Source organism: Entelurus aequoreus, linkage group LG17 (genome assembly GCF_033978785.1).
Source record: "Entelurus aequoreus isolate RoL-2023_Sb linkage group LG17, RoL_Eaeq_v1.1, whole genome shotgun sequence".
NCBI lineage: Eukaryota > Metazoa > Chordata > Actinopteri > Syngnathiformes > Syngnathidae > Entelurus > Entelurus aequoreus.
This window is the reverse complement of record NC_084747.1, coordinates 20,756,681-20,774,180: the sequence shown is the minus strand read 5'-3', so window position 1 is coordinate 20,774,180 and position 17,500 is coordinate 20,756,681. Positions and strand designations below refer to the sequence as shown.

The 17,500-nt window shown below is 36.4% G+C and overlaps 1 protein-coding gene across 1 annotated transcript in view; it reads right to left on the bottom strand.

The window, feature by feature from the left end:
- Nucleotides 1-14,877, bottom strand: part of LOC133631917 (beta/gamma crystallin domain-containing protein 2-like) — a 17,489-nt gene extending 2,612 nt beyond the window's left edge. The window contains exons 1-9 of the mRNA XM_062024106.1: nt 14,617-14,877; nt 14,419-14,545; nt 14,195-14,355; nt 11,892-12,018; nt 11,783-11,815; nt 9,925-10,037; nt 9,716-9,845; nt 9,496-9,635; nt 1,472-1,595 (exon numbers count right to left, since the gene is read on the bottom strand). Of these exons, the coding sequence (XP_061880090.1) occupies nt 1,472-1,595; nt 9,496-9,635; nt 9,716-9,845; nt 9,925-10,037; nt 11,783-11,815; nt 11,892-12,018; nt 14,195-14,355; nt 14,419-14,545; nt 14,617-14,699 (1,038 nt within the window). The 5' untranslated portion in view covers nt 14,700-14,877. The remainder of the gene's footprint in view (nt 1-1,471; nt 1,596-9,495; nt 9,636-9,715; nt 9,846-9,924; nt 10,038-11,782; nt 11,816-11,891; nt 12,019-14,194; nt 14,356-14,418; nt 14,546-14,616) is intronic.
- Nucleotides 14,878-17,500: the final 2,623 nt, after the last annotated feature.

Genomic DNA, 17,500 nt, shown 5'->3' with positions numbered 1-17,500 from the left:
CTAACAGTTAGCATGTGTAAAATACCAAGTTAAATGGCTCTTAGGTGTAGGCCTAAAAATGAGCTCAAACAGTTAGCATTTGTCAAGTACCAAGTTGCTGTCTATGACTCAAAAGGCTCACCTGCAAAATTAGCTACAAAAAAAAAATTATGCTAATGTTAGGACGCTATCGTGTTAATGTCGGCATGTTAACGGTTAACATGCATCAAGTACCAAGTTATACGATTTTGAGGTGTAAAATTATCTTAAAAAGTTAACATGCTGATGGCTCTGAGGTGTAAGCCTGCAAAATGTGCTAAACAACTTAGCATGTGGTAAGTGTCAGAATAATTGTATCTAAGTTATCACAAAACGTTTGTGTTGCCATGAGTTCCCGGCGAGAAGACAAAAGCTGTCTTTGATCCTACCAAGTGTGTAGGATGGGAAGCAACATGAAGGTGTTCTGTTTCTTTGATGTATTGTAATCCACAGAAAGATTTTGTCTTGACCCGAGAACTACAAAGCGGAGAGAAAGCAGGACCTGCCCAAACTCCAGTCATCTCTTCTTTGAACTGTCTTACGACCTTTTCATTGAACTGTTTTACGACCTTTTCTTTGAACTGTTTTGTAACAAAGGCGATGGCTGTTTACGACCCCCCTCCCTTAGAAACAGCTGTTGCCATGTAATCAGGGAAAATCCAAATAAAAGAGGAGGCGTACAATCTTTCGTCAGAGCGTGGTGGAACTGTTCAAAAGAGTACAGTCCAGGTGTTTCTCCTCAATTGAGACAAATTTAATTCTGTCTCTGTTTAATTCCTTGCTTCTTGTCTTGTTTAATAAATGTCATCAGTGTTTGAACCTGACAGTAAGTACCAAGTTATTTGACTGTGAAGGTGTGTAAGGCTGCAAGATTAGCTAAAAAAAGTAAGCATGCTAACGTTAGCATGTGTAGAGTACCAAGTTGGTATAAGACTCAAAAGGCTCACCTGCAAAATTAGCAAAAAAAAAATTAAAAATCATGCTAACGTTAGGATGCTATCATGTTCATGTCGGCATGTTAACAGTTAACATGCATCGAGTACCAAGTTATATGACTTTGAGGTGTACAATTATCTGAAAAAGTTATCATGCTTGAATGCTAACGTTATAATGTTGACCACGGTGTCAATCAAAATATTAATAATAATAATAATACAACTCAAATATTGCGGTTTTAATGCATATTCAAAAATGTTTTGGTCCTAAATTAAGTATGTTCAAGCATAAAAATGGCTAAATAAACTAAAAATATTAATACTACAGTAGTATTGGCCATGAGTATACAAAACCAATCACAAAGCGCTGTTCAGTATTGTAAAAGGTGTTATTTCATGTCTAGAGGGCTCTCAAATTGTTAAAAAATATATATATTTCATGCTAAAGTTGAAGAACTCATGTGTTGTGACAAAGTCAGAGCGTAAAAATGCAAATCCGAGGCGACCTGTTGACGGACCTGTTTGACAGGATACATGGAGCCCACGGTCTGCAGGGAGCTGAACTTGGGCCAGTTGGTAATTTCGATCGGTTCCAAGAGGAATTGACGCCCCCTATAGTTGCTGAACTCACATAGCACCCACCTGCAAACAAGAAAGACAAACCAGATCAGATAAATCGATGTCTTTAAAAAAAAAAAAATCCTCTTCTTATAAGTAACAACAATAAACATGTTTTTAAACATAACTCCTAAACCAAACATGCAGAATGGCTAATAATGCCTGAAATAATATACACTACCGTTCAAAAGTTTGGGGTCACATTGAAATGTCCTTATTTTTGAAGGAAAAGCACTGTACTTTTCAATGAAGATAACTTTAAACTAGTCTTAACTTTGAAGAAATACACTCTATACATTGCTAATGTGGTAAATGACTATTCTAGCTGCAAATGTCTGGTTTTTGGTGCAATATCTACATAGGTGTATAGAGGCCCATTTCCAGCAACTATCACTCCAGTGTTCTAATGGTACAATGTGTTTGCTCATTGGCTCAGAAGGCTAATTGATGATTAGAAAACCCTTGTGCAATCATGTTCACACATCTGAAAACAGTTTAGCTCGTTACAGAAGCTACAAAACTGACCTTCCTTTGAGCAGATTGAGTTTCTGGAGCATCACATTTGTGGGGTCAATTAAACGCTCAAAATGGCCAGAAAAAGAGAACTTTCGTCTGAAACTCGACAGTCTATTCTTGTTCTTAGAAATGAAGGCTATTCCACAAAATTCTTTGGGTGACCCCAAACTTTTGAATGGTAGTGTATATTTGTGAGTTTTACTAGAAACATATGCTCTTGTAAAATTTGCAAACACAAAAATGTGTTTTTTTTTACTCATAATAATGTATGTTTGTGAGTTTTACTAGAAACATATGCTCTTGTAAGGTTTGCAAACACAAAAATGTGTTGTTTTTTACTCATACTGATGTATGTTTGTGAGTTTTACTAGAAACATATGCTCTTGTAAGGTTTGCAAACACAAAAATGTGTTGTTTTTTACTCATACTAATGTATGTTTGTGAGTTTTACTAGCAACATATGCTCTTGTAAGGTTTGCAAACACAAACATTTGTTGTTTTTTACTCATAATAATGTATGTTTGTGAGTTTTACTAGAAACATATGCTCTTGTAAGGTTTGCAAACACAAAAATGTGTTTTTTTTTTACTCATACTAATGTATGTTTGTGAGTTTTACTAGAAACATATGCTCTTGTAAGCTTTGCAAACACAAAATGTTTTTGTTTTTTTACTCATACTAATGTATGTTTGTGAGTTTTACTAGAAACATATGCTCTTGTAAGGTTTGCAAACACAAAAATGTGTTGTTTTTTACTCATACTAATGTATGTTTGTGAGTTTTACTAGAAACATATGCTCTTGTAAGGTTTGCAAACACAAACATTTGTTGTTTTTTACTCATAATAATGTATGTTTGTAAGTTTTACTAGAAACATATGCTCTTGTTAGGTTTGCAAACACAAACATTTGTTGTTTTTTACTCATAATAATGTATGTTTGTGAGTTTTACTAGAAACATATGCTCTTGTAAGGTTTGCAAACACAAAATGTGTTGTTTTTTACTCATACTAATGTATGTTTGTGAGTTTTACTAGAAACATATGCTCTTGTAAGGTTTGCAAACACAAACATTTGTTGTTTTTTACTCATAATAATGTATGTTTGTAAGTTTTACTAGAAACATATGCTCTTGTTAGGTTTGCAAACACAAACATTTGTTGTTTTTTACTCATAATAATGTATGTTTGTGAGTTTTACTAGAAACATTTGCTCTTGTAAGGTTTGCAAACACAAAATGTGTTGTTTTTTACTCATACTAATGTATGTTTGTGAGTTTTACTAGAAACATATGCTCTTGTAAGGTTTGCAAACACAAACATTTGTTGTTTTTTACTCATAATAATGTATGTTTGTGAGTTTTACTAGAAACATATGCTCTTGTAAGGTTTGCAAACACAAAATGTGTTGTTTTTTACTCATACTAATGTATGTTTGTGAGTTTTACTAGAAACATATGCTCTTGTAAGGTTTGCAAACACAAACATTTGTTGTTTTTTACTCATAATAATGTATGTTTGTAAGTTTTACTAGAAACATATGCTCTTGTTAGGTTTGCAAACACAAACATTTGTTGTTTTTTACTCATAATAATGTATGTTTGTGAGTTTTACTAGAAACATATGCTCTTGTAAGGTTTGCAAACACAAAATGTGTTGTTTTTTACTCATACTAATGTATGTTTGTGAGTTTTACTAGAAACATATGCTCTTGTAAGGTTTGCAAACACAAACATTTGTTGTTTTTTACTCATAATAATGTATGTTTGTAAGTTTTACTAGAAACATATGCTCTTGTTAGGTTTGCAAACACAAACATTTGTTGTTTTTTACTCATAATAATGTATGTTTGTGAGTTTTACTAGAAACATATGCTCTTGTAAGGTTTGCAAACACAAAATGTGTTGTTTTTTACTCATACTAATGTATGTTTGTGAGTTTTACTAGAAACATATGCTCTTGTAAGGTTTGCAAACACAAACATTTGTTGTTTTTTACTCATAATAATGTATGTTTGTGAGTTTTACTAGAAACATATGCTCTTGTAAGGTTTGCAAACACAAAATGTGTTGTTTTTTACTCATACTAATGTATGTTTGTGAGTTTTACTAGAAACATATGCTCTTGTAAGGTTTGCAAACACAAACATTTGTTGTTTTTTACTCATAATAATGTATGTTTGTAAGTTTTACTAGAAACATATGCTCTTGTTAGGTTTGCAAACACAAACATTTGTTGTTTTTTACTCATAATAATGTATGTTTGTGAGTTTTACTAGAAACATATGCTCTTGTAAGGTTTGCAAACACAAAATGTGTTGTTTTTTACTCATACTAATGTATGTTTGTGAGTTTTACTAGAAACATATGCTCTTGTAAGGTTTGCAAACACAAACATTTGTTGTTTTTTACTCATAATAATGTATGTTTGTGAGTTTTACTAGAAACATATGCTCTTGTAAGGTTTGCAAACACAAAAATGTGTTTTTTTTTTACTCATACTAATGTATGTTTGTGAGTTTTACTAGAAACATATGCTCTTGTAAGCTTTGCAAACACAAAATGTTTTTGTTTTTTTACTCATACTAATGTATGTTTGTGAGTTTTACTAGAAACATATGCTCTTGTAAGGTTTGCAAACACAAAAATGTGTTGTTTTTTACTCATACTAATGTATGTTTGTGAGTTTTACTAGAAACATATGCTCTTGTAAGGTTTGCAAACACAAACATTTGTTGTTTTTTACTCATAATAATGTATGTTTGTAAGTTTTACTAGAAACATATGCTCTTGTTAGGTTTGCAAACACAAACATTTGTTGTTTTTTACTCATAATAATGTATGTTTGTGAGTTTTACTAGAAACATATGCTCTTGTAAGGTTTGCAAACACAAAATGTGTTGTTTTTTACTCATACTAATGTATGTTTGTGAGTTTTACTAGAAACATATGCTCTTGTAAGGTTTGCAAACACAAACATTTGTTGTTTTTTACTCATAATAATGTATGTTTGTAAGTTTTACTAGAAACATATGCTCTTGTTAGGTTTGCAAACACAAACATTTGTTGTTTTTTACTCATAATAATGTATGTTTGTGAGTTTTACTAGAAACATTTGCTCTTGTAAGGTTTGCAAACACAAAATGTGTTGTTTTTTACTCATACTAATGTATGTTTGTGAGTTTTACTAGAAACATATGCTCTTGTAAGGTTTGCAAACACAAACATTTGTTGTTTTTTACTCATAATAATGTATGTTTGTGAGTTTTACTAGAAACATATGCTCTTGTAAGGTTTGCAAACACAAAATGTGTTGTTTTTTACTCATACTAATGTATGTTTGTGAGTTTTACTAGAAACATATGCTCTTGTAAGGTTTGCAAACACAAACATTTGTTGTTTTTTACTCATAATAATGTATGTTTGTAAGTTTTACTAGAAACATATGCTCTTGTTAGGTTTGCAAACACAAACATTTGTTGTTTTTTACTCATAATAATGTATGTTTGTGAGTTTTACTAGAAACATATGCTCTTGTAAGGTTTGCAAACACAAAATGTGTTGTTTTTTACTCATACTAATGTATGTTTGTGAGTTTTACTAGAAACATATGCTCTTGTAAGGTTTGCAAACACAAACATTTGTTGTTTTTTACTCATAATAATGTATGTTTGTAAGTTTTACTAGAAACATATGCTCTTGTTAGGTTTGCAAACACAAACATTTGTTGTTTTTTACTCATAATAATGTATGTTTGTGAGTTTTACTAGAAACATATGCTCTTGTAAGGTTTGCAAACACAAAATGTGTTGTTTTTTACTCATACTAATGTATGTTTGTGAGTTTTACTAGAAACATATGCTCTTGTAAGGTTTGCAAACACAAACATTTGTTGTTTTTTACTCATAATAATGTATGTTTGTGAGTTTTACTAGAAACATATGCTCTTGTAAGGTTTGCAAACACAAAATGTGTTGTTTTTTACTCATACTAATGTATGTTTGTGAGTTTTACTAGAAACATATGCTCTTGTAAGGTTTGCAAACACAAACATTTGTTGTTTTTTACTCATAATAATGTATGTTTGTAAGTTTTACTAGAAACATATGCTCTTGTTAGGTTTGCAAACACAAACATTTGTTGTTTTTTACTCATAATAATGTATGTTTGTGAGTTTTACTAGAAACATATGCTCTTGTAAGGTTTGCAAACACAAAATGTGTTGTTTTTTACTCATACTAATGTATGTTTGTGAGTTTTACTAGAAACATATGCTCTTGTAAGGTTTGCAAACACAAACATTTGTTGTTTTTTACTCATAATAATGTATGTTTGTAAGTTTTACTAGAAACATATGCTCTTGTTAGGTTTGCAAACACAAACATTTGTTGTTTTTTACTCATAATAATGTATGTTTGTGAGTTTTACTAGAAACATATGCTCTTGTAAGGTTTGCAAACACAAAATGTGTTGTTTTTTACTCATACTAATGTATGTTTGTGAGTTTTACTAGAAACATATGCTCTTGTAAGGTTTGCAAACACAAACATTTGTTGTTTTTTACTCATAATAATGTATGTTTGTAAGTTTTACTAGAAACATATGCTCTTGTTAGGTTTGCAAACACAAACATTTGTTTTTTTTTAACTCATAATAATGTATGTTTGTGAGTTTTACTAGAAACATATGCTCTTGTTAGGTTTGCAAACACAAACATTAGTTTTTTTTAACTCATAATAATGTATGTTTGTGAGTTTTACTAGAAACATATGCTCTTGTAAGGTTTGCAAACACAAAAATGTGATTTTTTTACTACAAAAAACCCATATCATCACATCAATGATTTGCAAATATTTTCAACCTATATTCAATTGAATAGACTGCAAAGACAAGATATTTAACGTTCGAACTGGAAAACTTTGTTAATTTTTGCAAATATTAGCTCATTTGGAATTTGATGCCTGCAACATGTTTCAAAAAAGCTGGCACAAGAGGCAAAAAAGACTGAGAAAGTTGAGCAATGCTCATCAAAAACTTATTTGGAACATCCCACAGGTGAACAGGCTAATTGGGAACAGGTGGGTGCCATGATTGTCATTCACAAACAAGGATGGGGCGAGGGTCACCACTTTGCAAACAAATGCGTGAGGAAATTGTCAAACAGTTTAAAAACAGCATTTCTCAACGAGCTATTGCAAGGAATTTAGGGATTTCACTATCTACGGTCCGTAATATCAGCAAAATGTTCAGAGAATCTGGAGAAATCACTGCACGTAAGCGATGATATTACGGACCTTCGATCCCTCAGGTGGTACTGCATCAAAAAGCAACATCAGTGTGTAAAGGATATCACCACATGGGCTCAGGAACACTTCAGAAAACCACTATCAGTAACTACAGTTTGTCGCTACATCTGTAAGTGCAAGTTAAAACTCTACAATGCAAAGCCAAAGTTATGTATCAACAACACCCAGAAAAGCCGCCAGCTTCGCTGGGCCCGAGCTCATCTAAGATGGACTGATGCAAAGTGAAAAAGTGTTCTGTGGTCTGACGAGTCCACATTTCAAATTGTTTTTGGAAACTGCGAACGTCATGTCCTCTGGACCAAAGTGGAAAAGAACCATCCGGATTGTTCTAGGCACAAAGTTCAAAAGCCAGCATCTGTGATGGTATGGGGGTGTATTAGTGCCCAAAGAATGGGTAACTTACACATCTGTGAAGGCACCATTTGTGCTGAAAGGTACATACCATACAGGTTTTGGAGCAACATATGTTGCCATCCAAGCAACGTTATCATGGACGCCCCTGCTTATTTCAGCAAGACAATGCCAAGCCACGTGTTACAACAGCGTGGCTTCATAGTAAAAGAGTGCGGGTACTAGACTGGCCTGCCTGTAGTCCAGAACTGTCTCCCATTGAAAATGTGTGGCGCATTATGAAGCCTAAAATACCACAACGGAGACCCCGGACTGTTGAACAACTTAAGCTGTACATCAAGCAAGAATGGGAAAGAATTCCACCTGAAAAGCTTCAAAAACGTGTCTCCTCAGTTCCCAAACATTTACTGAGTGTTGTTAAAAGGAAAGGCCATGTAACACAGTGGTAAAAATGCCCCTGTGACAACTTTTTTGCAATGTGTTGCTGCCATTAAATTTTAAGTTAATGATTGTTTGCAAAAACAAAACTGTTCTCAGTTAGAACAATAAATATCTTGTCTTTGCAGTCTATTCAATTGAATACAAGTTAAAAAGGATTTGCAAATCATTGTATTCTGTTTTTATTTACGAATTACACAACGTGCCAACATCACTGCTTTTGTAAAATGAATAAGCTTAAATCAGGGGTGTCCAAAGTGCGGCCCGGGGCTAATTGTTTACCGGCCCGCCACGCATTCTGCAAAAATTGCAAAATTGATAATATTGCAAAAATTAAAAAAAAAACATTTAAAAAAAAAAGTGGATTGAGGTGAAATCTAACAAGAAAAAGTTGCAATGTTGACACAAAGCTGCCATGCAGGCTGTTTTTTTTCTTTTGTCTTTGTTTATTTTTCTTTTTTTTGCCATTGCTAAAAAAAAAAAAAAAGACTAAAAATCTATGTTATAATGAATTATTACTTAAAAAATATCACTTTAAAATGTTTTATGTGGAAAAAATATTGCATATTTTGTGTGGTTGCCATTAAAAAACATCAAAGTTTTATTTGACAAAAGAGCATAATACAAACAAAATAATAGTTCAAACGTAAAATCGGCAGATATATCTGAAGTTGATCTCGTAATTTAAGTGCTAAAAGTAAAAAAAACTTAATAAAAATGTATCACTTTATGAGTGGGGGACCTTTTGGAAATCACATATATTTAGTAGGATTTTATTTAACATTTCACTGTGATTACTCAAAAATATTAAAGAATTAAAATCAATGGCATTATTGATCTTTTTGGGCTCTAATTACTAAATACTGCATATTTCAGTTTTACTATAAAAACAAAGTTGTCTTTGACAGAAAAAGCATTAAACCTTTTTTTTTTTTTTTTTACTTTATATCAACCTGAAGTTGATATAGAGATTTACTGTAAGCGTTAAATAAAAAATAATAATAATTTGACTTATTTTTTACATTTTAATGATTGAGACCCTTTATGGTCCCCGGGAGCCCTAAATGTTAAAAAAAAAATCCATATATTTTGTTAAGGTTTGAAAATGAAAAATATATATATTTGGACACCCCTGGCTTAAATTGTGTAAATGTGTTTGCAGCAAGTCAAATACAAGCTAAAGGCAGAAGTCATTTCCGGAAAAAGGCACAATTTGCATGGAGTGAACAGGCGTTACCTCGAAATATCCCACAAATGACATAAAATTGTGTTTTGTGTTTATGGATATATTACAAAGTTGCACTAAAAGTCCTCACCAGCCACTGTTGACTCTGACGGACAGGATGTGATCATTGAAGCCTTCTCCCACCATGCTGAGGAGCTCCGAGTCTGTGGAGATCTCCCTCCCCTCCAGACCCTCCAGGCCAAACAGCGAGATGGAGGGGACTGAGAAGGTCTGCACACACACACACACACACACACAGATACAGTTTCAGAACCATGCATGACACACTTGTCTTTGCACATTCACCCCACCATTGGCACGGCCTTGACGGAGCGGATGAAGGTGCTGGACGTGCAGCCCATGCTCGCTAACGAGGTGTAGCCCCCTTCTGATAGGACATACATGACCCCGCTGTAGTCTTTATTCTCATACACAACCCAGCTGAGAAAAAAAAACAAACAGAAAAAAAAAAACGATCATCACTTTGAAGAAAACAAGGGCTTCCTGCCACATCTCTCACCTCCCTCCCACCACTCTGCACGACTTGGTCTGGAAGTTTTCCGTTTCCGCATCCTGTTTGTAGCTGAAGATAAGACAGTCGCCCTTGTAGTCCGGCTCGGAGTACAATAGTATCTGGGAGAGGCAAATGGGGATGCGGGAAAGTGTAGTATCAGATTTGATGGCGATATACGGATACGGAAGGCGCATTCTGGATGAAAACAATACAAAATCATGCACTACTAAATATGTAAAACATCGATACAGGTCTTACAAAAAATATTGAGAGGTATTTTTATATTGCTTCATTGCCTTTTGTGTACCGTTATCAATGTTAGGCAATTAAACAATGGTTTGGTTTGGATTTGGTTTTAACCTTTTTTACAAAGGGGCCCACTACGGAGGGGCCCGGGGCCCAATCAAATATTAACACTGAATTAGTATTCTTACTCTTGATTTTAAAGGCCTACTGAAAGCCACTACTACCGACCACGCAGTCTGATAGTTTATATATCAATGATGAAATCTTAACATTGCAACACATGCCAATACGGCCGGGTTAACTTATAAAGTGCAATTTTAAATTTCCCGCGAAACTTCCGGTTGAAAACGTCTATGTATGATGACGTATGCGCGTGACGTCAATGGTTGAAACGGAAGTATTCGGACACCATTGTATCCAATACAAAAAGCTCTGTTTTCATCGCAAAATTCCACAGTATTCTGGACATCTGTGTTGGTGAATCTTTTGCAATTTGTTTAATGAACAATGGAGACTGCAAAGAAGAAAGCTGTAGGTGGGATCGGTGTATTAGCGGCTGGCTGCAGCAACACAACCAGGAGGACTTTGACTTGGATAGCAGACGCGCTATCCGACGCTAGCCGCCGACCGCATCGATGATCGGGTGAAGTCCTTCGTCGCGCCGTCGATCGCTGGAATGCAGGTGAGCACGGGTGTTGATGAGCAGATGAGGGCTGGCTGGCGTAGGTGGATAGCTAATGTTTTTAGCATAGCTCTGTGAGGTCCCGTAGCTAAGTTAGCTTCAATGGCGTCGTTAGCAACAGCATTGTTAAGCTTCGCTAGGCTGGAAAGCATTAACCATGTATTTACATGTCCGTGGTTTAATAGTATTGTTGATCTTCTGTCTATCCTTCCAGTCAGGGGTTTATTTCTTTTGTTTCTATCTGCAGTTAAGCCCGATGCTATCACGTTAGCTCCGTAGCTAAAGTGCTTCGCGGATGTATTGTCGTGGGGATAAAAGTCACTGTAAATTTTCATTTTGCGTTCTCGACTCTCATTTTCAAGAGGATATAAAATCCGAGGTGGTTTAAAATACAAATCCGTGTTCTACAATAGAAAAAGGAGAGAGTGTGGAATCCAATGAGCCAGCTTGTGCCTAAGTTACGGTGAGAGCGAAAAAAGATACGTCCTGCACTGCACTCTAGTCCTTCACTCTCACCTTCCTCATCCACAAATCTTTCATCCTCACTCAAATGAATGGGGTAATCGTCTCTTTCTCGGTCCGAATCGCTCTCGCTGCTGGTGTAAACAATGGGGAAATGTGAGGAGCCTTTCAACCTGCGACGTCACGCTACTTCCGGTACAGGCAAGGCTTTTTTTATCAGCGACCAAAAGTTGCGAACTTTATCGTCGATGTTCTCTACTAAATCCTTTCAGCAAAAATATGGCAATATCGCGAAATGATCAAGTATGACACATAGAATAGATCTGCTATCCCCGTTTAAAAAAAAAAAATTCATTTCAGTAGGCCTTTAATCGTATTCAATAATCAGGTCTAACCAATAGTACTTAACAGGATAAACCTTGTCGAATGATAGGAAATCAGGTGTTTTTGACCAGCCTAAAAATGACGACCCACCTCTTTCCTGGTCCTGTTACCATCAGTTGGAGCCTGAAAGCCAACAGAGCATATTGACATTTTAGAACATGTTTGTTAAATATGTATTGAAAAAACGTTAAGTGTTTACCAGCTGAATTGGCTGCACGGAGCAGATGCGAGTGTCCGGAGAACCCCAGTCGGCAGAATTACTATAGAAGCCTTTCTCCAGGATGTACTGGCTACCGGAGAAGTCCACATGGGAGTAGGCCACCCACCTGAACATCAACATCGTTATTGCATTTTTTTGCATTATTGACAATCTTGCCTCTGTCAACAAATTTGGGTTCCTTTCGGTAGAGTATTTTTACATTTTACATATCCAAGAAAATACATTAAAAGTCTGTCAAAATTGTCTTATATAATTATTTTCCAATTTTTTTATGTATACTAAAAATGTATGATCACATTTACGAAAAAGTGAAACTCAAAAAATGAGAATATCGTGCAAAAGTCAGCGTTTCAACTTCAAATGTGAAACTAACATGTGATATAAACTCATTATATGTCGAGTGTTTATTTATTATCATTTTAATGGTCGTGGCTTACAGTTTTTGAAAACCCCACATTTTCTGAGATTTTCAATGCAAGGTTTTCATAAACTGTAAGCCATAATTAATCAAAATTAGAGATGTTCGATAATGGCTTTTTTGCCGATATCCGATATTGTCCAACTCTTAATTACCGATTCCGATATCAACCGTCGTGGAATTAACACATTAGTATGCCTAATTTTGTTGTGTTTCCCCGCTGGATGCATTAAACAATGTAACAAGGTTTTCCAAAATAAATCAACTCAAGTTATGGAAAAAAATGCCAACATGGCACTGCCATATTTATTTTTGAAGTCACAAAGTGCATTATTTTTTTTAACATGCCTCAAAACAGCAGCTTGGAATTAGGGACATGCTCTACCTGAGAGAGCATGAGGAGGTTGAGGTGGGCGGGGTTGGGGGGGGAGGGGGTAGCAGGGGGTGTATATTGTAGCGTCCCGGAAGAGTTAGTGCTGCAAGGGGTTCTGGGTATTTGTTCTGTTGTGTTTATGTTGTGTTACGGTGCGGATGTTCTCCCGAAATGTGTTTGTCATTCTTGTTTGGTGTGGGTTCACAGTGTGGCGCATATTTGTAACAGTGTTAAAGTTGTTTATACGGTCACCCTCAGTGTGACCTGTATGGCTGTTGACCAAGTATGCATTGCATTCACTTGCAAGCCGTATATATTATGTGATTGGGCCGGCACGCAAAGGCAGTGCCTTTAAGGTTTATTGGCGCTCTGTACTTCTCCCTGCGTCCGTGTACACAGCTGCGTTTTAAAAAGTCATACATTTTACTTTTTGAAACCGATACCGATCATTTTGAAACCGATACCGATAATTTCCGATATTACATTTTTAAAGCATTTATCGGCCGATAATATCGGCAGTCCGATATTATCGGACATCTCTAATCAAAATGATATCAAAAGAAGGCTTGAAATATCTTGAGGTGCATGATAAGAGCCACATATTATTTACACCTTGTAATCGCTGCAATAAACCAACCTTCACTTGATATTGTCATTTTTAGAATTAGACCTATTTTTAAAGCAGTTGCATGTTTTGTTATGAATTCAGGATATTTAAAGTCCGTTGAAGTTATTTTTTACACAATCAAAACAAGCTTTTCTCTTCTTTTTTTGACTTCTATATTATTGGTAAATATTTTGTATACATATACATTGTTTATCATGACATACACTGCAAAAACTGAAATCTAAGTAAGATGAAATATCTCAAATAAGGGTGATATTTGCTTATTTTCTGTCTGATAAGATAATTCTTCTCACTAAGCAGATTTTATGTTAGAGTGTTTTACCTGTTTTAAGTGTTTTGGTCCTAAATGATCTCAGTAAGATATTACAGCTTGTTGCTGAGATTTGATGACCTATATTGAGTAAAAACATGCTTGAAACTAGAATATCAACTGTTGCAAAGCTGTGTCATCAACACTCACAAGTATAAAACTACTTTTTTTAAAGTAATAATTTCTTACTTCAAGCATGAAAAAAAAATGTATGATGCCGAGCGCATATCATTATGTCAAGATAATGGCACTATAAGACTATTTTTTAACATATTGAGCAAAAAGGTCTTTTTTTTTTCCTACCAAGAAAAGTGCGCTTGTTATTAGTGAGAATATACTTATTTTAAGGTGTTTTTGGGTTCATTGAAGTTAGCTAATTTTACTTGTTTTGGAAAGTTTTGACAAGCCAAATGTTCTTGTTCTATTGGCAGATAATTTTGCTTAGTTCAAATAAAATACCCCTCATTTATTTATTTTTTTTCTTGTTTTTGAACACGGACTTTTTGCAGTGTAGGTTCCATCATAAGAGTGCAGATTTTGCTCAGCGACTTACGCCCCGCTGTAGACTTGGATGGAACGGGTGTTGGACTTGTAGCCAAACAGCTCCACGTCCGGGATGGCCTCCGTCACCTCGAAGGTGTTCTCCTCCTGCTCGCCGGCACCCTGCTCTTCCTCCGGCTGCTCGAACATCACCATTAAGGGCTCGCTCAGGTCCTACGGAACACACCCGACCTTAGCGACGTGCATGTTTTCACCGCGACAATCAGCCTGACTTACAGCTTGTATGACCCTAACGGAGCGCAGCTCGGGGTTGGAGCCTCCCCACACCCTCCAGTCGTGGTACTCGCCCTCCTCCAGCAAGTACTGGTTCCCCCTGAAGCCCTCCTTCTCATAGCCCACCCAGCTACGTCAACAAAGGAACGCACAAGTGTTAAAAGACACAAAAGGTACGACCGCGATGAGCGACCCACTTACATTCCTCCGTGTACTTTGAGGGACCCCGTCGTGTACATGAAGGCACTCTGATGCTTGTCCAGTCGGGTCATGAAATCTTTCATGTTGGCGGTGATGACCCTCGATCTGCCGGTGAAGTACGACCTTTCGAAGATCTCGATCTGCGTACAAAGATCCTAAGTCAGACTCTGGTGAAGACTGTCACCACCTGCTTCCACCTTGTGGTTTGTATGTTCAGTTTTCCTTTGTTGGTGCAGTAGACCTGGCTCTTACATTTCTTCTTCCCCCTAGAGTTCCTGGTTCCCCTTGTGGGCGGAGTTGTGAGACGTGCACTACTTAAGCAGCACCTTGACAGCTGGATGGCACTCGGCGATTCCACTCCTCGACTCTCCATGTCTGAAGACCTTCATGCTTCCCAAGTTTTTTGATACTTACCTTCTTGGCTATTCCCAGTGCCATCCAGCTTGGTGTTGTGTGGTAGTTTGCACGTCTTGCAACTCCAACACAAGTCTAGTTATTTTTGTATTTTAGCTTTTGTTCTCTTTGCTCTCTTTTGTTATCTCCTATTTTTGAATCATTGTTGTGACTACTTTCTCCTTAAGTAAAGAACTGTTTTTCTCACAATCCATCTGAAATCCTTGGGTTCCTCTGTACTGCATTTAATTGCACCGTGACAAAGACTACTCTTGTGCGTACAGTTTTCCTGGTATCAAAGTTCTGAGGATTTTCAAAATTTGACGCAGCTTCTCTAGGCAAGAACATATTATTAGGTGACCACAGATGAAGCGCTAGCTGTTCAAAGTCGGGACCCGGGGTGGACCACTCATCTGTGCATCAGTTGGGGACGTCTCTGCGCTGCTGACCTGTCTCCACTCAAGATGATCTCCTGTTGGCCCCACTATGGACTGGACTATCACACTATTATGTTAGATCCACTATGGACTGGACTATCACACTATTATGTTAGATCCACTATGGACTGGACTATCACACTATTATGTTAGATCCACTATGGACTGGACTCTCCCACTATTATGTTATATACACTATGGACTGGACTCTCACACTATTATGTTAGATCCACTATGGACTGGACTATCACACTATTATGTTAGATCCACTATGGACTGGACTCTCAGACTATTATGTTAGATTCACTATGGACTGGACTCTCACACTATTATGTTAGATCCACTATGGACTGGACTCTCACACTATTATGTTAGATCCACTATGGACTGGACTATCACACTATTATGTTAGATCCACTATGGACTGGACTCTCAGACTATTATGTTAGATTCACTATGGACTGGACTCTCACACTATTATGTTAGATCCACTATGGACTGGACTCTCACACTATTATGTTATATACACTATGGACTGGACTCTCACACTATTATGTTAGATCCACTATGGACTGGACTCTCACACTATTTTGTTAGATTCCACTATGGACTGGACTCTCACACTATTAACAAGATCCACTATGGACTGGACTCTCACACTATTATGTTGTATACACTATGGACTGGACTCTCACACTATTATGTTATTTACACTATGGACTGGACTCTCACACTATTATGTTAGATCCACTATGGACTGGACTCTCACACTATTATGATAGATCCACTATGGACTGGACTATCACACTATTATGTTAGATCCACTATGGACTGGACTCTCCCACTATTATGTTAGACCCACTATGGACTGGACTATCACACTATTATGTTAGATCCACTATGGACTGGACTCTCACACTATTATGTTAGATCCACTATGGACTGGACTATCACACTATTATGTTAGATCCACTATGGACTGGACTCTCAGACTATTATGTTAGATTCACTATGGACTGGACTCTCACACTATTATGTTAGATCCACTATGGACTGGACTCTCACACTATTTTGTTAGATTCCACTATGGACTGGACTCTCACACTATTATGTTAGATCCACTATGGACTGGACTCTCACACTATTATGTTAGATCCACTATGGACTGGACTATCACACTATTATGTTAGATCCACTATGGACTGGACTCTCAGACTATTATGTTAGATTCACTATGGACTGGACTCTCACACTATTATGTTAGATCCACTATGGACTGGACTCTCACACTATTATGTTATATACACTATGGACTGGACTCTCACACTATTATGTTAGATCCACTATGGACTGGACTCTCACACTATTTTGTTAGATTCCACTATGGACTGGACTCTCACACTATTAACAAGATCCACTATGGACTGGACTCTCACACTATTATGTTGTATACACTATGGACTGGACTCTCACACTATTATGTTATTTACACTATGGACTGGACTCTCACACTATTATGTTAGATCCACTATGGACTGGACTCTCACACTATTATGATAGATCCACTATGGACTGGACTATCACACTATTATGTTAGATCCACTATGGACTGGACTCTCCCACTATTATGTTAGACCCACTATGGACTGGACTCTCACACTATTATGTTAGATCCAACTATGGACTGACTCTCACGACTATTATGTTAGATTCCACTATGGACTGGACTCTCACACTATTATGTTAGATCCACTATGGACTGGACTATCACACTATTATGTTAGACCACTATGGACTGGACTCTCGACACTATTATGTTAGATCCACTATGGACTGGACTCTCAGACTATTATGTTAGATTCACTATGGATCTGGACTCTCACACTATTAGTTAGATCCACTATGGACTGGACTCTCACTATTATGTTAGATCACTATGGACTGACTCTGCATCACTATTATGATTAGATCACTATGGACTGGACTCTCACACTATTATGTTAGACACACTATGGACTGGACTCTCACAATATTATGTTAGATCCACTATGGAC